The sequence below is a fragment of the Pogona vitticeps genome, chromosome 4 (assembly GCF_051106095.1).
Source record: "Pogona vitticeps strain Pit_001003342236 chromosome 4, PviZW2.1, whole genome shotgun sequence".
In the NCBI taxonomy this organism is placed as follows: Eukaryota; Metazoa; Chordata; class Lepidosauria; order Squamata; family Agamidae; genus Pogona; species Pogona vitticeps.
The window spans coordinates 136704796-136727973 of record NC_135786.1 but is presented as its reverse complement, the minus strand read 5'-3'; the positions used below and the strand labels follow the sequence as shown (position 1 = coordinate 136727973).

General features: G+C 44.1%; 1 protein-coding gene across 3 annotated transcripts in view; it reads left to right on the top strand.

Moving 5' to 3' along the window:
• Nucleotides 1-3226: 3226 nt before the first annotated feature.
• Nucleotides 3227-23178, top strand: part of ADAMTS16 (ADAM metallopeptidase with thrombospondin type 1 motif 16) — a 99906-nt gene continuing 79954 nt past the window's right edge. The window contains exons 1-4 of one of the 3 annotated variants that reach the window (XM_020795582.3): nucleotides 3227-3434; nucleotides 3704-3800; nucleotides 8584-8909; nucleotides 22205-22481. In XM_020795582.3, coding sequence (XP_020651241.3) covers nucleotides 3375-3434; nucleotides 3704-3800; nucleotides 8584-8909; nucleotides 22205-22481 — 760 coding nt within the window. In that variant the 5' untranslated portion in view covers nucleotides 3227-3374. Of the gene's footprint in view, nucleotides 3435-3703; nucleotides 3801-8551; nucleotides 8910-22204; nucleotides 22486-23178 lie in introns of those variants that run through there. The other 2 variants (XM_078392570.1, XM_078392571.1) reach the window with 2 other exon arrangements.

Here is a 23178-nt window from a genome sequence, read left to right as displayed (position 1 = left end):
CCAATCCAAACCAGAGCAATCCTACCCACAACAACAACAACAACAACAACAACAACAACAACAACAACAACAAGAACAAGAACAACAAGAACAACAACAACAAAGGTAGAAGCTCCTTGACAGGGACCAGAAAGGTGCAAGTAGGAGCACTCTGGGGGCAGGCTGGTGCACCAGAGCAAAGCTTTCATCTGATTGCCATCTTTAAAAGTGCACCATCCGGTCCCTGCAACACTCCAAACAGTGAGCTGACATCCATATACTGTAGTCAACCTCTTAATCTTCCCATCATCCCTTTGCATCTGAAAAGATGTGTAAGCTGAAGTCTGTGTCCTATATTGCATAATGGCTTTTCTAGATGGAACATTTGTTCTGTGTGATGTACCTGAGTCATCACTGACAGTTACTAGTATTTTCCTGCCATCCCTGGAATATTCTCCCTCTTTAGTAGAGGAATATTTAACTTGTTGTCTTTGGTTTTTTGTTGTTGTTTTTGTCCTGCAAGACTTTTTGCTTCAGTGTGTTCCAGGGTGGAGTTTAGCACTATGGTGCTTCCCATGATGTTCATTTCCATAATCAGAGCTTCTTAGTGAGAAGCTTTCAGTTTGCATTAAATCATCCCTGCGAGTGCTCCTTTCTCTCTGGTCAGGCAATCAGACAGGGCAGAAAGCAGAGAGCAGTGATGCCAAATTGGATCAAGAGTAAACCAGTCCTGCCAGATGAACTTTTTTAAAAAGGGTGATTCCTCACTAAAAAAGCAGCTGTTCCCCACTGGCTTCTCCATGCTTAGCTTGTTGACATTGTGTAATCACTGGTTTTTAATATATATATATTTTGTCCATAGCCGATCTGATGCAAACTGCAGAATAAATGACCAGTGAAGATGCCCCCTCAGTTAAATTCCATAACTCACAGTTCATTAACAAAAACGACCAAGATGCCTGTCACATTATGAGATGTGTGCATGACTGTACAACAAGCATGTGTACTGTAACGCAACTGGCACCTTGTTAGTGATGACAATTCAGAGCAGCGCCATGCAGTTTAATTTACATGCATGTAAATAATCAACAGGACTTTGGGCACCATTTTCAAAACTTGTTTCCCTATTTCTGTTACTATCAGCATCCTCGGTGCTATGAAACACAGCTACAAGCACCATGTCCCCTGTCATAAGTAGCAATACCACTCCTAGAGAAGGTTCCCATCTCCTCTTACAGAAGTCATCCTGTTGGTTTCTGCTATAAGCGACAAACAGGCAGAAGAATTCTTCCAGCAGTACTGTAGGCTTAGATGTTTCTCAAGACCAGGACAAAGCAGGGTGTTTTTTGGTGGTTCCAGACATTCAAAGTTCTCATCTGGATTTGGGCTGGAAATATCAGGTAAAGTCTTGGCGCCTAGCGGGAACATTGTAAACTAACACAGTTTGCCGCACTACATAGTATCATTTCTGATCACACAGCATGTATGTTACCGAATCAACTTAGTGTTCAGTTTCTTTGCTTTGAGGAACATGATTTGATGTGAGAGCCTTTGACATTGGTTTCAAACCAACAGTTTTTTCATAGTGGAGTATTATATTTGGCAATTTTGTTTCCCATGGTCTCCAACACAGAATTAGCCTTTTTCGTAGGAGCTGCACATTAGATCAATGTTTCCACTGAGAGCCCACAGAAAGTCCAAGTCTTTTCTCCCCTGGTCCTTCCACTCAGTAATTTCCTCATATTTTAAGACCCATTTAATATTACTATTGCAGCTCATTGATCTACAGTTGCAGGCATGTAATCACTATCTTCGGACAAGCGCTGGCTCTACGGCTTGAAAACGGGATGAGCACCGCCCCCTAAAGTCGGACACGACTGGACTGAAAATGTCAAGGGGAACCTTTACCTTTAATCACACAGTTAAGCTCATCTAATACGTACAAGGCCAGCTGCATGCTCACGTGAACAAGAGATGACTGGTAGTCTTAAGGACCTGAGATGGTACTGAAAATAGTAATAATTGATAGCCATATGCCATCAAATAGGTTCTGACTTAAGTAACTGTTTCCAGAGTTTCCTAGTATAGGGTACTCAGAAGTGGTTCACCATTCTCCTTCTGCAGCTTGCCCAAGGCTACACAGGCTGGCTCTAGTGGCAGGAGGCACAGTGGGGAATCAAGCCCCCAGACCAGGTCTCCTCAGCCAGATACTTCCTCTAGTTGAATTCCCCAAACAACTACTGTAAGTAATAAGGCATCAGGCCGGCAGATGCACACATCCGAGAAAGCCTGAACTCTCTTCTCTCTAGTGGTGTTGCAGTTGCGTTTGGTAAACTCATGGGGTGGAAGAAAGTTGCAGACTCCTCAAGCTCTGGAAGGAAGCATCGCCTTCGGGGTGGCCAATGAGAGATGGACTATGCCAGTATTTCTCAGGAAACGACTACTGATCCTTCCCTTTTGCATAACAGATTAGAAGGCCCAAGACAAAGGTTCTAGCTTGGGGTCAGCTTCTCCTGTTCTAGTATTGTTAAGGCCAACAGAAGCACTAAAAGAAGAGGCATCTCTCTTGCATCTCCTGAAATCGTATCGTGGAGCACCCCAGCACCGCTCCAGATCCTCCTCAGGAGCGAAAGCAGCGCTCCAGCACTTGCGCCCCGCCAACCTTCCGGGGGTTAAGCCCTGGTCAGGGTCAAGCCCTCCGGCGAAGATGGGCAAAAATGAACCCTTGGGGAGAGGGTCCCACTCCTCTCCCTCACGTTCCTTCGCCTGGCCTTTTTTGCTCCCGGAGGACAAAGGGAGAGCGCGCCTGCCGCCGGCCTTCTTCTCGGGGCCGCGGTTCTCGCGTCTGGGTGGGCGGCGGCGGCAGCCGCAGGTGCTGGGAGGGCAGGACCGGGCTGTCACTCAGCGGGAGCCGGCGGCCCGCCCGCCCGCTCGCGCTCCTTCCCCCGCCTCCGCCCACGGAGGCTGCCGCGGCCGCAGGAGCTCGCGCGAGGCGCCTGGGCATGGAGGAGAGCTACACCTGGCGCGCGCCGAGCAGCCCCGCGCAGTTTTCTCCGCCGCCGCCTCCTGGCTGGCCGGCGCATTCTGCCGCCGCCGCCGCCACTGCTGGCGAGGCACCCTTTAGCCACTGGGCGTCCTTCTCGGCGCGGCCGCCGAGGGGGGTGGCGGAGGTGAGGCGAGCTCTGCTCCTTCATGTCCTGGATTCGCTCTAGGGCTGCCTCTCCAGCCAGCAGCACCCGCTCCCCTCCCCGCTCCGCCACCTCCTGCAGAGCATGCAGGTCTCTGCCACCCGGGAAGCCGGCTCCACTTCCTTTCCCAGCCTAGGAGCCGGCCTCCTGCCTCCCGAGTTGTCCCATCCTTAAGGGGATTGTGTTTGGCAATCTCTTTTCGGGAGGATGCCGTCCACCGGCTTCGCTGGGCTGTTTCTGTGGCTTCTCTTGGAGGTGCCACTCAAGGTAGGTCCTTCCAGAGCAACCCGTTCAGAGACTCTGCTCTACCTTTTGCTCCCCTTTCCTACCTCTCTTGTATTAATAATGCCTTGGCTGGTCCCTGTTTCTCTTCGCAACAGGGATGCCATTGCTTGTTTGTATGTTTTCAGGCTCCTACTTTGTCTGCATGATTATATCAGTAAAAAAAACCTCAGGCATCCCACCCACCCACCCTTACTCCTTCTCTTCATTTCAGTTCTGGTTCTCCTTCTTACTTGTGCCATTTCACCTTTTAGGGTGCACCTGTGCTATGTGTGGGTCAACTAGGACTAAGGAACACAAACCTCTTTCCATCTCTGCATTCAGAGTTGCTAGACTTCACGGACCACAGTGGTAAGTCCACAGAATTTCCATTCTCTCCATTTTTTCTTAATTGTATGAATCCTCGGATTGAATAAATTGCAAGACTGTGTAAAGCAACTGATGCGAAATGATGTGCTTCCTTTTTAATTCATTATATACAGGTATGTGTCCTCTAACTCTTAAGTGATGGATCTTGCACAGTGTAAAACTCTGTGCATGTTTACTCAGAAATCAGTTTCATTGTAATCAGTAAAGCTTACTTCCAGGGAAGCATGGATAAGATAGAACTTTTAATGAGCTGTAATATTTCAAACTTTGCATTGTATTAATATGCTCTCCTGGGGGTATTGTAATAGTTCATATTCTTGGGAATTCAAAATGTCATGACATTTGCATTGCTAACGTTTGTCTGACAGTCTTAAAGCTTCCTTGCTTATAAATACATTTTTGATGGTCATGAAGGACACACACATCCAAATAAAATGTTTTTAAGGTCGAAATTCAAAGCGCGCTTTTTAAGTACCCTGCTGAATACAGTGGGGCTTGCTTTCCATTAACCACGCATGAGATTGGCTACAGAATTCTGCTTGAACATAGCAGTGCTATGAGCATAAAGGATGAATCTATTAAATCTAGTTTACACAGCTGACTAAGCACATTTAGTAGGAAGTATGTCCCACTGGCTTGTGAGACTAATTCCACATAAATATCCTTGCAGCCGGGCTGTTAAGAAATTGTGCTCCTTTCTATAAATGTCAGGAACTGTTTTTATTAATAAGTAGGTCAAACTCTTTAATTTATTGTTTAATATTTTGAATAATAGTACGTGTGACGTGTAGTTTATACTTGATGTGGGTTTTGTGTGTGTGTGTGCTTGTATCTGTATGTAATGGATTTCCATATGCACATAACATATAAGCTATTTTAGTGCGGCTTTCTCAAATTAAACTGATATATTTGTTATTGGCTTTCTTCCAGTCTGGAGTTGCTGCCCTGCAACTTAAAACCTAACAATAATAACTTAATGGATGAGGAAATAACACCCACACACATTCAAGCTAATGAATAACTGTAGCTCTCAGTGAGGTCTTACTACATGGCGATAGGAGCCCAGTAAAGATTTGAGCCAATCTGTGACTTGCTCTGTTTTTGCTTTTCAGATATTTAAGTGTAGCTGGAAATGAAAACTGAGGCTTATTGAACTATCCAAATGCTTAAGAGTATATGATCTACACCCTTTCCCCATAATCATGACAAGTTCAGCATTTTATGAGACACATAAAACACCCAGATGCATAATGCCCTTCTGGAACTGTTCCATTCTGTAGTGGTGCCATAAATGTTTAGCACAGCAAAGGCCTCATTTTTAGACCACTTTAATGGTCACCTGAAATGACTAGGAATGTCACCCCGGCAAATGGGTAAGCAGCTAGAACCGGGATGGCGCATCCTGCCCCTCCTCCAGCCGCTTGCTGTATTTCTCTGCTGGGTGTGTGGGAGGACACTTGGCTTCATCCCTGCTCAGAGTAGAGACCACGTGGGAGGTACAAGACATTCTATCTTTCTTCTGGCGGCCCGTGGCATTTCTGCAATGGCCAGGCTATCTTGAACATTCTGGGGATTTTATTTTATTTTTATAGTCCAAAAAAATAAGTTTCCCAAGTTCTGTTTTTAGGAGTAGAAATCACTTTTTTAGCAGGCCATTAAAAATAATTTGTAGCTTGATAACTTGAGGAGGCTAAGGGACAAACACATATTCAAAGAAATTTCCCTTCTAAATCTTCTCCCAGGCAAGGTGATTTCTTTTGCTGTGTGTGACTCCTGAATTAGATACAGAAAGGAAACAATTGTTTATACTCCTGAGGTAATTTTTGATGACACACATTCTACAGTGAGCTTTGTGGCGCAGTGGTTAAACTGCTGTACTGCAGCCAAAACTGTGTTCACGACCCGGGGTTCGATCCCAGGTAGGTGGCTCAAGGTTGACTCAGCCGTCTATCCTTCTGAGGTTGGTAAAATGAGTACCCAGTTTGCTGGGGAGGCAATGTGTAACCTGCATAATTAACTTGTAAACTGCCCAGAGAGTGCTTGAAGCAGCACACTTTGTTTTTTTTTCATACTTCTTCTAATGCATTTTCACCATTATATCCTTTTTCCTTTTGTGAGACCACTCGATCTAAGCACAGATTGTTCCTAAAATCTGGTGAAACTCTGACAAGACTATTATGAGACGTTGTGCAAATGGAGATGTGAAAGAACACTAGAGGGTGCTAAACTTGAACATTACTGTCACAAAAAAATTCAGTGAATATCTTATTTGGAACTCCCTTAGATTTGAGATACTCTACAGATTGTATTTAAATATCGCAGAAAGTTTATTATTACTGTGTTTGAAATTAGTTGTAATATATGGTTGCTGCCAAAGATGGAGCTGTATCATGCATTTAATTTCCTCCTTTTCCTCTGTAACATGTACCAAGATTTACCATGACAGCCTTAATCAGTTCCCACTGCTTTTAGAATATGCTGCATGTTGTAATTATCTGCACTTGAAATGCTGAACAAATGCTCCATCCAAAAACACTAGGAAACTGGATCTGTTTTTGAAACATTTTTTGTAACAATGTCATAATGTATTAATGCAGGGAGGCTGGATTCCGCAATGACTGATAGAAGGAAGTAGCTGTATACCAAGTCAGACCCTTTCTCATCTAGCTCAGTATGGCTCATTCTGGGTGTCAACCAGGACCAACCTGAGATATTTTGCTGTCCGAGGCAAAGGGCGTTAGTGCCAGGCTACCATCATACACTGCATTTGTGGGCAGCAAGCTAGTTTAAAGAGGTCAGGGAAGTTTTGTGGCATACTTTTCATCTCTCTGCCGTTCCCTGCTACCTAGCATCTGCCTCCTCACTCTTCCTGATGCTACTAGGAATATATAAAGGTCACGTATACAAACCCAGACCTCCATCTAACCCAGTACTGCCCACCTGGTTTGCAGCATGATTCTTCATGCCAGGTTCTTTCATAGTCCTGCTTTGAGATCCTTGGTATTTTTGGTAGTCCTCCCAACCAACTACTGATGAGGCTCAACCCTTGCTTGGCTTCCAAAATGAGATAAGTTTGGGTATATGCAGGGCAGAGAATCTCGGATCTCTTCCAAGTGATTTACGTGCCTTATGAACACCAAGCATTGAGTACAGTGGTGTGTCGCTAGACAGTTACTCCGCATGACAGGTTTTTTTTGCTAGACATTGACTTTTTGAGATCGTTATAGCAATTCGCAAAGCAGTGATTCCTATGGGGGAATTTCACCGGACAGTGTTTGGTCCGTTTCACAAACCGATTTTCGCTAGACAACGATTTTGACAGCTCCCTCCACGCTCACAAAACGGGTGTTTTCGGGACCTAAGCTTCGCAAGACAGCTATTTAAACAGCTGATCGGCGGTTCGCAAAGCGGCTTTCCTGTGGCTGATCTTCACTAGACAACGATTCTTCCCCATTGGAACGCATTAAATAGGTGCATTCCAATAGGGAAATGCTTTTTGCTAGACAATGATTTCGCTAAACAGCGATTTCAGTGGAACAGATTATCATTGTCTAGCGAGGCACCACTGTACTTCCTTGTGGCACTGCATATAAAGAGAGAGAGAGGGAGGGAAGGCGAGGGAGAGAGGGAGGGAAACTGGTTTACATAGGTGCCTGCAAGTGCACACTGAAGTCTCTGGCCTCAAAAGGAAGGTTTGCTGATTCTACATTTCCTATATGGACTGAGTTGCAAAACTGAGCTGTTTCTGTGCTGCCATAATAAAGGCAGATGAGAAGCCACTGCTTCTAGTAAAGCAGTAATGTTGTTCCTATCATCACCTCACTACTACGGCTGGTCTGATAACATTACGGCATCAGTGACCTGGGGGGAAGCACATGTCAAGGGGGAAGCATGGAATTCGCTACTGTCTGTTGGTTTGACAGAGGTCTTAGTTAAAGGCAGCCCTATGGATTATGACTGTGGTATTGGATAGGGGTGGAGTGCTTATAGATAAAGTAAAATGCAAGTAAATGGCTGGAGTTACCAAGATTTAGGGCATTGATGGCCTTGGCCCCATATCTGTTTCGTAGGGCTTTTGAGCTGTTCTACATTTATTAACATATACCACATTTATGAATTTTTCTTCTGTGGGTCTAAGCCAGTGGTGTTGAAACTTTTTGGGCCTGAGTGCCCAAACCAGGGGGAGTAACAAACCAGCGGGTGGCGTGCTGCCGCAGCGGAACCAGATGTGGCGGTGGAAGGAGGAATCCCGGGCACAGAGGTGCCTTAAGACTCTACTCTGGATCCGCCGCCAGCACCAGCTGCCCCGGATCCTGGCCTGCCACCTGTTGAAGCGCCAGCTCCGCAGCTGTAGCCACCTCCTGAGGTTTGGCTGCGCGGGGGGGGGGAGTAGTGATCCGGCGACTTATGGCTCAGGTGCCTGCAGAAAGGGTTCTGTGTGCCAGCTGTGGCATGCATGCCATAGGTTCGCCATCACTGGTCTAAGCCTTAAATATTTTTTATTAATTAATTTTACAAGCAAGTCCTACCTTTCTTCCAGTGACTTCAGAGCAGCATACATGCTTTTTTCCACATTCTTCTTGCAACAACCCAGTGAGTTAGGTCTGGCTGAACGTGTGAGTGACTCGGGGTCACCCAGTGAGTTTTTTGTCTGAGAGGTTTTTGACTCTTCCAAGAGCTGCTCCAGTACTCTCACCACACTGTTATTATGTATTACCTATTTTGTGCATTAGGTGTTCTGATTTTATATCTTCACTGATTGCAGAATATGATATTGTGACAGCATTTGAAGTAGATCAAAATGGGGACTATATAAGCCATGCTGTGGCACACCATGAACGGAGGAAGAGATCAACTTCAGAGGGAGGAAATGACTCCTTGCACCTCCGTTTCCATGGATTTGGCCATGAGTTCCAGCTTGACCTGAAGACTTCTGATTTTCTTGTTGCCCCTGGATTTACAATACAGACGTTGGGCAAGGGAAGAACCAAATCAGTGCAGACGTACCCAGCAGAGGACTTTTGCTTTTATCAAGGTGTCTTGCGATTGCACAAAAACACATCCGTAGCACTTTCGACATGTGGAGGCTTGGTAAGTAGAGAGGTAGCAAGTGCAGCCATTGTACGAGAGTTGTCTGTCTTTCCATAAGGACATGTTCTCACACACACAGGAGCAGAGTGGAAAGGAGTGGGAGGAACCTGGTGAATATGGAGTGTGCTGTCAAACATCCCTCAGAAATCACTAGAAACAGAACACTTTGTGTGTTTATATTTGAAGTGTGCACATTGAATGTCCCTTTATGTGCATATGTATACTGTATAGGTAACACAAAGTGAGCAAGAGATTCTGTGTTTAAGAGATTCTCTTTTGAAAATCAAGAAAAGAACATGAAACTGAAAAGAAGAGCCTCTCGTGTTTTGCTTTCTTTTGTGTTAACATGGAAGTCCCGTCTCTATCCTGTGTTCACATACTCTCTCGCACATAGGAAATTAAGAGCCCTAATTATATTACGCAGATGGTCTATGCGATCTAGCGTTCTGTTTCCAACAGTCACCAGACAGATGCATTCTGGGAAATTCCTAAGCTGGGCATGAAGGCACAAACAGTATCTTGCTGTTTCACTCACAGGAGCTAGTATTCAGAACAGAGCATGAAAAAATTACTTCCTTTGTCTACATGTCTCAGACTTCCTTTGTCAGCATGGCTAGATATACTGAATTGAAAGATGTTTCCACCACCCCCATTCTAGATTCAGACATGCAGGGTTGTTGTTTTTTCACAACAGGGTGGGCATTTTGTTGCTTGTGAGTTACACGAGGTTCCAAGTTCATTTTTACAGCATTATTGAAAAGTTTGGTTTTGTAGTACAGCAAATTTATGTGGCAACCAGCAGGGAAACGTATTTAAAGCAAGCATTTTGAGAATAATGAAATTAAGGAATAATGGTTTGGCACCATTACGTGGCTTGTAGTAGTTAGGTGCCAAATTTTCAAGCAAAATGGATTGGCTGCTCTGTGCCAGGTAGTTGGAAGGCATAAAATAAGCTCCTAGACCTGCTGCAGTTGCCTACTGCTGAACACTAATAACAAATAGTCATTGGTATGCTTCTCCTTTTTGAATGCGTCATATTCTTCAAACCCATCAAATGCAATCTTTTGGCAGTGACTTCTTTATGTTATTTATGCATTGTGTGAAATACTTTCTTCTGTCTGTCCTCAGTGAAGTGACAGTCAGTTCCATGTTCCAACATGAGAGAGAGCGAACGTCTTTTTATCCATTTCCAACATGCCGTGCCTAGTGTTATAAGTGTCTTATCATTCCATCCATATACCTTTCTTTATCTATATATAACATTTTCTTTAAAAGTTTAAGGGGAGCCCAGCACTCCATGGGCAGCTTCCCCAGTCAGATCCATTGGTTGGTTGTAATTTTCACCCAAGGATTTTACAAGAAATATGCCATTTTGGGGGAAACTAAGGACCTGGATCGATTGGTTGGTTGGTTTATTTTATTTTATTTTAGACACTAACCAATAAAAACAGAAACAGCAGAGCAAAAACAGTGTTGGATAAAAGATGGTCAGCTAAGGTCAGTGTAGAAAGCCTCCCTGAAAAGCCACATCTTCAGTTGCCTCCTGAATTTCTGGGGGGGGGGGGCAGGCAATCTCCGAGAGCCTGTCCAGAAGGGTGTCGTGGCCAATGGTGTCAAAAGCCACCGAGGGATCCAGGAGTGTCAAAAATATCCAGGAATCATACTGTGTGGTGCCCCCCCCCCCAGGTTGACAGCTAGAGTACTAATAATTCTCAACACCTCAAAGACAACACCTCAAAATTTCCTGACAGTTCTCCCCCATTCTCTTTGGGGAGGTTCCCATCTTTATGCAAGTTGTGACAAACCCAGACCTACTGGGGGATGCCACAGTTTCACAAAGCTGCCACCAACCATTCCCTGTAAGGAGTCACACAGACCAGGGATGGATTTTTAACAAATAAAGGAATAAGGTTTATTTAAACAACACACAGGGAAAATAAAATGATCAAGTGAATAAGATACAGTAACGTGGCTTAGTCTCAATCATACATACACACAGTTTGGTTCACACAGAACACTTAACTTGAAGCACAGACCCTGAACCTATCAGTTCTGGCTAACCATACAGACACCTGAACCTATCAGGTTGGTACTGACTGACACACAGTAGTACCCTGTCTGACACACAGCCTCCCACTCAAGCTTCTTCTCTCAGCTCTTCTCCCGGCTCTCCACACACGCTCCACATATATATACAGTACAGCCCCTCCTCCTGATGTCCCGCCTTCCACTCCCCATAGGCTGGAACTTTCCCTCCAAACCCATGACAGACAGGTAACATCAGTGCTGTATGTAACACCTCCCGTCTTTATAAGTTGTTTTGTAGGGGGAAAGCTAAAAGTGCTTTTTCCCAAAAAACAACCTGGTTAAAACACACAAAAACAGTTATACATACAATATCATACTTACTTATACTTACACTCTAGGTTGACCATATCAATTAGGCATTTAAACAATAACATTTACAATACATCCAGTTACCTTTATTCATACAAACCAACATGTTTAATAAACAGACACATTTGACTTTTTGTCATCAAAATATATACATAGTCCATGTTTCTTTCGCCGTCTTCATTCTTCAGGTCTTCTTGACAAGGCGTCAGCAACACAGTTCACTGACCCTCTGACCACCTTCACTTCAAAGTCATAGTCTTGCAGGTTTAAAGCCCACCTCATAAGTTTGCTATTGCGGGTTTTCATTGTCTTTAACCATTGCAGTGGTGAATGGTCAGTGCACAGAATAAAATATCTTCCCCAGATGTAAGGCTTGGCCTTCTGGATCGCGTAGACTATGGCCAGGCACTCCTTCTCCACGGTTGCCAAATGCCTCTCACCTTTCTGGAGTTTCCTACTCAGGTAGGACACTGGATGCTGGTCACCATTTTCATCCTCCTGGCAAAGAACTGCTCCTACCCCGCTGTTAGACGCATCAGTGTAGATGATGAACTCCCGGTCGAAGTCTGGAGCACGCAGCACTGGATAGTTGATGAGGGCCTCCTTCAACCTCCGGAACGCCTCCTCACAGTCGCTGGTCCACGGGATGCGGTCATCAGTCTTCTTCCTCGTCAGATCGGTCAGCGGAGTCGCTATCTCGCTAAACCTCGGGATGAATTTTCTGTAGTAGCCCACCAACCCAAGAAATGATTTGACTTTTTTCTTGGTGTTGGGTCTGGGCCAATCACGAACTACTTCTATCTTGGCCTCTAGGGGTTTGATCACTCCTCCCCCTACTATGTGACCCAAGTATTTTATTTCTGGGCTACCCAGCTGACACTTGCTCTCTTTGCAGAGCCTAGGCCAAAGCACTTCCTCCCCTGGGTTAAAGTGCCTCTCCCTGCCTTCCTGGTCATCCCAAGCTTTCTTTCTGACCTTTTGAGCTTGCAGGGTCTCTGCTGCTAGCTCTAGGTTTCTCTTTAGGTCATTCCTTAAGGTGTCTATATATGTCACAACATCTTGTGGGTCATCCTGGGTGATCTGCTCCCAATTTTGTTTGATTAAATCAAGGGGCCCTTTCACCCTTCTCCCAAATAAAAGTTCAAACGGACTGAACCCGGTACTGGCTTGTGGCACTGATCGATAAGCAAACAAAAGGGATTGCAGCTTCTGGTCCCAATTGTTTGGATTTTCTGCCAAGTAAGCCCTAATCATGCGCATTAGAGTCCCATTGAACTTCTCAGTTAACCCATTACTTTCAGGGTGATAGGCAGTGGTTTCCTTGTGCTTAATTCCACAGATTTGCCATAAGCGTTTCATGAGCTTTGATGTGAACGATGCGCCCAAATCTGTGATTATTTCTGAGGCAAATCCCATCCTGGACATATACCCCACCAAGGCATCTGCCACTGTGTTAGTTTCAATGTTAGTCAAGGGTATGGCTTCAGGGTACCTCGTGGCATGGTCCACAATGGTGAGAATGAACCTGTTCCCCCTCTTTGTGGCCTTGGGCAAAGGTCCCACAATATCCACCCCTATGCATTTGAACGGAGTGTCAATCACAGGCAAAGGGCACAACTTTGCTTTGGTCCTGTCGCGGTTATTCCCCTGCCTTTGACACACATCACATTGTTTACAGAATTCTTTGATCTGCTTCCCTATTTCAGGCCAGTAAAAATTCTGTGTGATTCTCTGCTGTGTTTTGTTCACCCCTAAGTGCGCAGCAAACATGTCAGAGTGCCCCCTTTGTAAGATCATGGGGCGATGCTTTTCAGGTACCACTAGCTGACTTCTGATCCCATCTCCCCCTCTTGAGATATTCCTCAGGGACTCCCTATATAAAATTCCCTCTCTCTCACAAAATCTCACTGGGGTCTCAGGTGTTAGCTGGGTGTCTGTCACCTGTTCAAAACACTTTTGGAGAGTGGCGTCTGCCTTTTGCTCTTGGCCAAATCGGCTGTCTGTGGTCAAGGTTTCCACCTCAGCTTCTGAACTCCCTTCCCCTGCTTCCGTCTCGGGCTCATCATTACCCCCCTGAACTGTCCCCGTGGTAGCTTGTGAGCGTGTAATCACTAGCACCCGTTTCACATGTTCAGCCAGGTCATTTCCCACGAGCACGGCTGCTGGCAGAGTCGATGAAATCGCTAGCCGCCAAACTCCCCTCCAGCCTTGAAAGTTCATAGGTACCTCAGCTACTGGCAGCGAAATCACCTGTCCCTCAATCCCTGCCACCTTTATGCTCTCATTTGGGATTATATACTCCCTAGGAATAATATCTGGATGGCACAGGGTCACCTGGGAACAAGTATCCCTTAGCCCCCGATACTGATGGTCAAGTATTCCTACGTCCACCCCTGCTGTTTCAAACAACTGAGAATCTGTTCTCACAAGTAAGCAGCGCCTGACCTCCACAAGAGGACCATTTTCCTCAGCCTGATCAGCAGATGTAACTGTTCCAGATTGAGTAGCCATGGCAACAGGCTCCCTCAGTGGCAAGGAGCTTTGCTCTTTCTGGACACAGAACACAGCTTTTGGCTTGGTTCCACTCGAATCATGAGGCACAGTTCCTTTTAGCTGCTTTAATTTCTCACACTCGGAGATTAGATGGCCCTTTCCCTGACAGAAATAACATTTTCTGCTATATTTTGAGTCTTTCTCATCTTGTTTTGGTTTTCCCTCCAAAATCTGAGGTCTTGGTTTCATGTCTGAGGGCTTCCCTTCACCATGGGCCCCTCCCCCTTGCTGGTTTTTCCCTGGTCCCTGAGAGTACTTGCTGTAGGTTTCTTTAGGTTTCCCCATCGATTTCACCTCACCCAAGGGCTTTCTTATTTGGGAAATAAAATCTGCGATTTCGGCTGCTTCTGCCACAGATTTCAGTTTCCTTTCCCTCACCTGGAACTTCAGTTCCCCATGCAGGACTGAATAGAACTGTTCCAGCGCTATCAAGTCTTTGAGCTGCTGGTAGGTCTCTGTCCCCTCCTGAGATAGCCATTTCTCTAGCAGCCTCACCAGTTGGGCCCCCACTTGGGTAAAAGTCTGCTCTGGTTTCTTGGTGAGTGACCTGAATCTCTGCCTCAGCTGTTCCGCATTTATCCCATGTCTGGCAAACACCAGTTTTTTAAACTCTGCAAAATTTTTCATCAGTTCCTCTGGCATCTCTGCATAGACTTCTGCCAGGCTGCCACTGATTAAAGATCGCATGATGGTCATCTTCTCAGTTTCCCTTACTGAGAAGTCCACAAACGCTCTTTCCACTAAGGAAAAGAACACCTCAGGGCAATCTCCCTTGTGGTATACAGGGAATTTCTTCAGGTCAGTTTTAGACAATTGGCCCACCTCAGAATCCCTATTGTTATTATTGTTCTGATTCATCAGTTCCAATTTTCTTAACTCATACGCCATCCTTTCTTTTTCCAGAGCAATTTTCTCTCTCTCTCTCTCTCCATTTCCATTCTCTCTCTCTCTAATCTTTCTTCTATTTCCCTCATCCTCAGTTCATGCTGTTGGGCTATGAGCATTTTCCTGAGTTCTGGGTTCTGTTCTCCCGTGCTGTCACCCTGCACTGAGCCAAATTCATCCTCAGAACCTTGGTCAACCTGGGGGTCTTTCACTTCACCCATTTCTGCCATTTGGCTTCGAGTCAAGGGCATAATCCCCCCCCCAGAACAGGCTGCTTTCAAAAGTCAAGCCTCAAAATAAAGCGACCACTTTTTTTTTCTTTTGCCTCAGAACCAGCCTTCTCTAGTTTGCTGCTGTTCTTCAGCACTAACTTGCAACTGTAGCCAGCCAGAGTCCACCCCCCTCTGCCAGGCCTCTCAGCAGACAAGCTAGATCACTGCTACTTCACACAGTTTTGCCTCAGCTTTTTTCCCGCCAAAACCAGGTTGCCTCAGAGCTCCCTAATCTAGTCCCCAGTTGGCACGTTCTTCCACTAGCGCACCTCCCCGTGAGGTACGCCTAGAAGATTACCTACGCGCCCTCAGATTGTCCCTGACTAGACCCCCCTTGCTCTGGGCACACTTGCCAAGGCTTTGCTGGACCACTGGACAACTGGACCAGTCGTATCCCACACGCTGGACACCAATCAATGGTGTCAAAAGCCACCGAGGGATCCAGGAGTGTCAAAAATATCCAGGAATCATACTGTGTGGTGCCCCCCCCCCAGGTTGACAGCTAGAGTACTAATAATTCTCAACACCTCAAAGACAACACCTCAAAATTTCCTGACAGTTCTCCCCCATTCTCTTTGGGGAGGTTCCCATCTTTATGCAAGTGTCCTCACCCACCCACCTCTGAAAAAACAAAAACAAAGCTGAAATAATTCAAACCATTCTAACCTCTATACTCCAAATTGGTGGGTTGCGCTCACCTTGATGTAATCTAATCAAATAGTCTTTCTGATTTATCTGTCTTAACACCATGATGACACCAGGTCTAATTAAGAAAGCTAAGCAGGATCAGATTAATTTTGGAAGGGAAACATCAGGCAATCTCAGGGGTCTCCCTGTAGGACTAGGAAAAAATCCTGCCAGAAACCCTTGAAAGCTAAGGGCATTGAGATATCTCACTGAGTTGACAATACTGGTGTAGATGGGCGGAAGGTCTGTCTCAGTAAAAGGCAGCTTCTTGTATTTTCCTTTACTGGCTGTGTATCCTTGCCTCTGGGTTCATGTGCCATTTTAAATTTGTGTTTGCTGCTGTGCATTGTGGGAAGTGCCTCTTACAGCACAGGCTAAAGGTCTTGGCTAAGTTTAATGTATGTATGTTAACCAAACATTCAGTGAAGCTGACTTTAATTTTTTGCAGCCGGCTGATTTCACTGGATTACAAATACATTTTGCCGTGGAGTAACGTGAGGTTTGTCGGTCAGAGAGCCAAGGGTGATCTTATCTTCTTTGATTCAACCTAATCCTTGTCTGCACCCAAATGATTCTTGTTCACTTCCTAAGTCTATTTTTCAGTCAGAGGTTTTCATGTTTCAGCTTGTTAAGAGCTTAGTTTGCTGAAATGCTGGGTTTAATCAGACAAAGATCCTCAAGTGATATTCCTATTTTCCTGCTTTCATAAATAAAAGCATGGATAAATCAAAAATTCAGCCCTCTCCCCACAACACACACATACAGAGAGAGAGAGAGACCAGGTAACTATCAGGATAATGTTTGTGAGAGGCAGAAGGCAGACTTTGATACAAGAATTTTGGGCAGTGCATTATGGGTACAAATCATTCATCCAGCTGCAACAGTATTCTGTTTGTACAGGGGTCTGTGCCAGTTCATCTTCTGTGTATGGTTGGGCTTACAATGGTTTTTTTATTGATTTAAAATCCTAGGAACGGTATAGTATGAAGATATGCATGTAAGACACTCAGTAAAGTAGGTAAACAGCAATTCCAGTGCATATTGTTGGCATACACAAGATTCATATATGCACCTAGTTGGTAATGCTATGTTCATGAGAGAAGCATAAGGAGGGGTGCTTCCTTATGTGCTTGTTTGCAGGTCTCTTTAATGTAGACTGTATTCACAATTTTGCTTATGCAAAGAGGGTTTTTGTTGATGTTTTCCCCCAGTTCATAAGTATAGCTAGTACAATTTTATGCCCAAACTTCATTAGGAGTGAAAAACTATTTTATTAAAGCAGTAGAATAAGTTTGGATTTAATAGGGCAACAAGTGGTGTGTCAAATTTTAACCCCCCCAAAAAAATTTTCCCCCAAAAAAGAGGGGGCAAAATAGTTTTCACATTTTCTGAAAATGTTTCCTCTCTAGTCATTATGGCCACATATGGTCCAGAAACGTAGCTATTCAATTCATTGCTATACCTTATGGCCAGCTGCTAATTTTTTTAGAGTTAACCGTTTTCTTTCTCCTTGCTTCCATGCGACACTCAGTGGCTTTGAAAGAATTTGGGCAAGCTAATAGCCCAGTGGGTTGCGGTCCATATACATGTATGCCTGTCACTTGACCTCTCAGCCCCCAGTGACTGGCAGAAAGTGAAAAATGAGCAAGGTTTCCAGAGTCTTTTGCAAGCTCAGCATGATGTGAAGGAAACAATTCTGCCCCTTCTCAAGCTTGACATTGACAAGGAGATCAGAGTCTTGCAGTGGACTGCTGTGTTTCAGGAACATCCAAAAAAACTGAGAAGTCTCACTGTTGTCAAGTATTGCTATGAGAAATTAGTCCTGCTTTCTTGTCTGTATCTGCCCTAGGGGAAATTCAAGGTCAGAGGTGACCACAAATAATAGCTTGTCTGCAAAGCACAGACAGAATGTATAACTTCGGAGAAGTGGTGCCAACCAATGTACTAAGTTAGTAGGATTAGTGATGTGATTCAGTGTACGGCAAGATGTTTTTTATATATAAACATGATGCACATTTGCACATGAAGATCGTGACTTCTAGTCCCATATAACCGGATGGTCCCACCCTAAATAGCATTGAGATCATCTGTTTTTCAGAAATGATGTTAAAACTTGCTGACTTAATTTCAGTACGTGGGCTAAGAGTGGGAAGGATCAATCGCCTAATTTGATTCGGAGGATTGGATTGCCTTTGTATGATCTTGGACAAAGATCTTACAACAGGTGCTGCTTTTGGTGGGAGCCACAAAACGAGTCAGTTGGGAGTGGCTCTTGTTTGGTTTGATTGCATATGTGTGACTTTATAGAAAATAACTTATAATAATAATAACTTATAATAATATTTAGGGATGCTTAGCTATTTCTTCATTCGCCAGAAAGGAACTTGATTTTTCTGTGCAAGCTCCAAATAAGCAAGTATAAAACATATGTAGGTACTGGAATGATGTCGCTGCCTCTGCGTCTCCAATTCTGTATTCTCCCGTCCTGTCCAAGGGTCGTCCCAACTTTCCTGGAGCAGGAGGAAGGGGATACAGCTGAGGTCAGAGGTGGTTGCAGCTCCTTGGTAGAGCTTCCTTGTCTGTTGTGAAGAACACTTAGATTATGCATCACAGCATCCCAGTTTAGAGGCTGATACTGTTTTCATGCATTCATGTTGACTAAGACATGAATACAGTGGACACAAACTTCCCTTGTTCCCTTGTGGATGCTGTGACATGTAGTCTCAGTATACTTCATAATGGGAAGGTGAGTTCTGTCAAATTGCTTAATCCAATGCTTTGGTGCTCAGACTCTGCCATTGTTGTCTCCAGAACCATCCCTTCATCTCCCTTCTGCCTTCCAACAAGTTGTGAGGGCCTTGAGGGATGGGAAGGAGTAGGTAAAAGCTTCAAGTAGCAGAAAGCAGTAGTGTTTTGGCTCAAGGGAAATCTGAGTATACAATGAGAAGGATACTACATGACCACCACTTCTGCCTGTGATTATTCCGAAGGCTTTCACGGCTGGGATCTAATAGTTGTTGTGGGTTTTCGGGCTCTTTGGAAATGTTCTGAAGGTTGTTCTTCCTAACATTTCACCAGTCTCTGTGACTGGCATCTTCAGAGGACAGCACTCTTTTTCAGAGTGTCATTTTTACCATCATCTTATGACCCAATATTGTGTTCAGGTCAGTCCAGCATTGGCTGGAATCCTGTTGGCGTGTGCTTAACCTGCTGTAACTAATTGTGATTAATTGATGGAGTGCTGGAGTGCATCTCAGATGCATGACCAGGCACACAGTGGAGATGCACATGACACCTTGACCATTGGCCAAAAGTAGCCACACCAAATTGCACAAACCTTTCACAAACATCAGTAGGATTCTGACCATTGTTTTTTAAAAAAACAAACCAAAAAAACCTGAATCCTGGACAGTGGAAATGCCTCAAACTATTATATATCTTCTTTTTATGTCTGTCTTTTATCTTGGCTCATTTTCTTAGAGAGCAATTCATAATTTGCTTCCATCTTGCCATGATTTGTTCTGACAAAATCTAGAGTGAATTCATGTCATTGCATTCAAATGCTGGCTATACATGTAGGCAGGTGTGCAGAGGCATAGTGGAAAACTTTGCACATGTGAGCAAAAGAGCTCTAGTATAGCATGGAGGTATCTGCCACCTCCCCAGTCATTCCATAGATCTCCCCATGTAGTCCCTGTGTTCCTTCTGAAAATGAACATTTCTACCCTAATTAGAAGCTGGACTTCAGGTCCATATTTCCCAAATGATATATTTGACTGGCTATGAAAACCGATACTTTGAGGTCACCCGGATCTTCCCCACATCACCACTGTCTTGGGAGTATATAAAGATACTAGTCACAGCAGCATGTTGGAGCGCTTTGTACTGTGTTTTGTAAGTTGATATGGCAACACAATAACATGTACAATGCTTTCTATTAGAGGTAGAGTTTGGAGACCACAAGAGCTACTACATGCTTGACCCAGAGGGCAAACAAGTACTTGGCCTCATATTAGGAAATATAAAATCATAATGTTCAGCAGTGGAAAAGACCTATTAGCTCATCCAGCCTCTTTCTTTGCCAAATTAGAATTGTTTCCTTTGGTACTGTTTCTAGTTCTGTGATGACTTCCATGTTAAAATTCCCAAATGGATAGGTCACTACAATTTCCCTCGTGCTCAAGATTAAATAGTCTGATGTATAATACTGTCAAGAATGGTGCTAACATCTTTTTAAAAAACACAACACATAATAAATGCTATCTCTCTTAGTGTGAAAAGACACATTTAAAGGAACACAAGACTGCTACAAAAAAAAGCAGTCAGACCGTGTGTGCTTTCCAAGCCTGGCACTTTCCAGCTGTGTTGTATTATTACGCCCATCTGTTTCTAACCCACGTGGGCAGGGGCGATGAAGACTGTAGTTCAGCTTAGCTGGAGGGCATCAGGCTGGAGAAGCTTGCTGTAATGTCTGGTATGGCTCCTAAGTCTTATGCTCAGCAAAAAGTTTTTTTGTTACACCATGGCTAGAAAAGAATCTGTAGTATCAAAATCTTGCATAGATCATTGTGCCTTGGGTGTGTGTGTGTGTTTTAGCATGAAGAAAGCCATTATAGCAACATAAGTTTTCGACATTATCTTTTACTACAGTGGTTCCCAACCTTAGGTCTCCAGCTGTTCTTGGACTGAAACTCCCAGAAGCCTTCACCACAGCTGTGGTGGCCAGGATTTCTGGAAGTTGTAGTCCAGAAAATCTGAGGACCCAAGGTTTGGAGCCACTGTTTTACTAGATGAGCTATAGCCACTGCTACTGGAAATGTGTTTGCCCTTGGTTACAGAGCACTGCAGACTTATTTCCCTTTTCATAGCAGACTTCTGCATTCTGCTGAGCTGTCACACAGTTAATATTGTGTCCTTTTATTGTGAACTCATGCACCATGCAGAAAGACAAATCAAATGCAGCCCATCAGCCGTGTGTGACAGTCTGTCAGGCGGCTGAACCTAGAGGTCTAGGTTTCTACAATGTGTTAGCAAATGTTGAGCACCAGATAGGTCACAATACACAGCCACTGAATAAGACGATTCAGTTTGGTGAGCTGTGCTAGATTCCACTAAGAGGAGAAGATGCATATCCTTACTTTAGTAGTATTACCTGTGCTCTTTTCTGATGAATTGAGATGGAGCAAAGCATACTCAAATCTAGATGTGTTTCTATCCACAGTTATCCTCTTCACCAGCCATCCCAACCAATAATGGGGCTGGTTAGGGTTGATGAGAGTCATAGTCAGACACACTTTGAGGATTCAGGGTTGCAAAAGGCTGATCTAAAACCATGTGGAATCATTACCTACAGAAGACGGAGGCAGGCTCAAGTTTGCCCAGAAGTTCCTCCTCTGAGGATTCCCTTTCACTATTAGGGAAGTAGATATCCAGATGAGCAAATTTGTGGTGCCCAAATGGTATTTTCAGTTTAATTGAAAGACCTTTTGTAAATGGTGCCTTTCTTTTTGGGGTGGATCAAAATAAAATGAGAATATGAACCACTCAGCGTGCTGTAATCTTCTCCAGTTTTCCTGCCATATTTCTATGAACTGCGGTGTGTCATTTCAGTATCACCTGTTCACAATACTTCTCAAGATAAGCTTACAAAATTACAGACAGATCACTGTGTCTTCGGCTGTGGCCACATCAACCAGTTCCCCCTGTTTGATTTCTCTATTTAAATTTTCAGTCACATGACACATGCTTGTTGGTGAATAATTTACCCAACAAGCATGCTAACTGAGGATAATTTCTTGCTTGGCCAGGGGCATCTACTTTTTTTGTTGTGGATCTTTTTTTTAAAGTTGTGCTGTTGTGTGTATGAATGATCTTATTGCAACTTTTTTGAACTACTGTCACCATGCATGTCCTTTTAAAATATTTTGAATATTTTAAATAGTTTCTTTGGTGGCATTTTTGTCGATGCATTGGTTAACTTTTGTCAAAGGGTTTCAACAAGAAGCTCTAGGAGCTTATTGAATCGGAAGGAAATGAGTAACCCAAAAACACATTGGAATTCACTTCCTAGAATAAATGCCACATTATCTCAAAACACAACAGGAATGTGATGAAAAGTCGCATAACCACAGAGGGACATTTCACTGGTGTTACCACGGTCTTAGATGCACAATGGTTTACAAAACAAACAGCAGCCATGATGGCATGTAAATTCTCCTTTGTCTTCTTGTGGATTGGTATGTGCAGCCCCATACCACCTATACATATTAATGTAAAATGTTCAGGTACATTCAGGTGTAATACCTGAACTACTGTAACCCTGACAAGTATCATCTACTGTTGAAGTTAGTGTAGATGTAACACTAAACCAGAAATGGGGAAAGTATTATGTCTCCCAGATTACTCCAGCCAGTGGGGCCAGTTCTCCTCTTAAAAGATGTCTCCTGGGTGGCGATCTGAAGTCTCTGGTCTTATCTTCTTAATTGTGTTTTGTTTTTCTAGTCAGGCTTGATAAGGACGCAGGAAGCGGATTACTTACTGAAACCACTACCTCCCAATCTTGCACTTAAACATAACTTCTCTGCTCCTCACGGCCACCATTCTCATGTATTGTACAAGAGATCTATTGAGCCTCAGCGGTCAATTGATAATGAGGTAACTGTGAATGATGAGAGGCAAAGGGAAGTGGATGCTCACAGTAATGTCCTTCGAGAAGCCCAGCACCACCATAGTTCCGAGCGGCGGCACAAACAGCACTTTTGTGGAAGGCGCAAGAAATGTATGTAAGGACATAGTTTTTCTTCCCTACTCATTATACTCTGTGTAGCTGTTGTTCAGGTTGTTGATGCACAGTTCAGTTCTCCTTTTCCCGTAAATGAACATTTGCCCAGCTAAGTCTTAGGAAGTAGAAGAGAGCTCACAAACATTTCTTTCTGGGCCACCATTCTCCTAGAGTCCACCAGCCCAAATGACCGGTGGCTTTTCCAAATGCAAGAAAACAAACCCCATAAATCCACACATCCAAGATTGATGTGTCTTGTATGGTGTTAGCTGTATGCGTCTCAGCTGTGCAAGAAAACACTGTCAACACTTCCTGTAATCTGAACATGTCACTATGTTCTGTGTAATAACTTTCTGGGCTTTACTTTCCAAGGTTCATTATTCCTGAAGTTAGTACTTCAGAAGACTGGTGTTCCCTACCTATAAGAGCATGGCTGTTGGGACAGATATTTCACATGCTTCATTGTTCTTTGCTTCCATCACCAGCTTTGATAAGACTCATTTTTTAATTGAATATGTTTATGTGGACATATACCACCCAGGAGCTGGAGTGTGCCAAGATGTTAGGGCAGAGACTGGCAAATATATATATCCTGGGTGGTATATATATTTATATTTGCCAGTCTCTGCCCTAACATCTTGGCACACTCCAGCTGATGTTTAGATTTGTTTAGTTAGACTGATTTGGAACATAA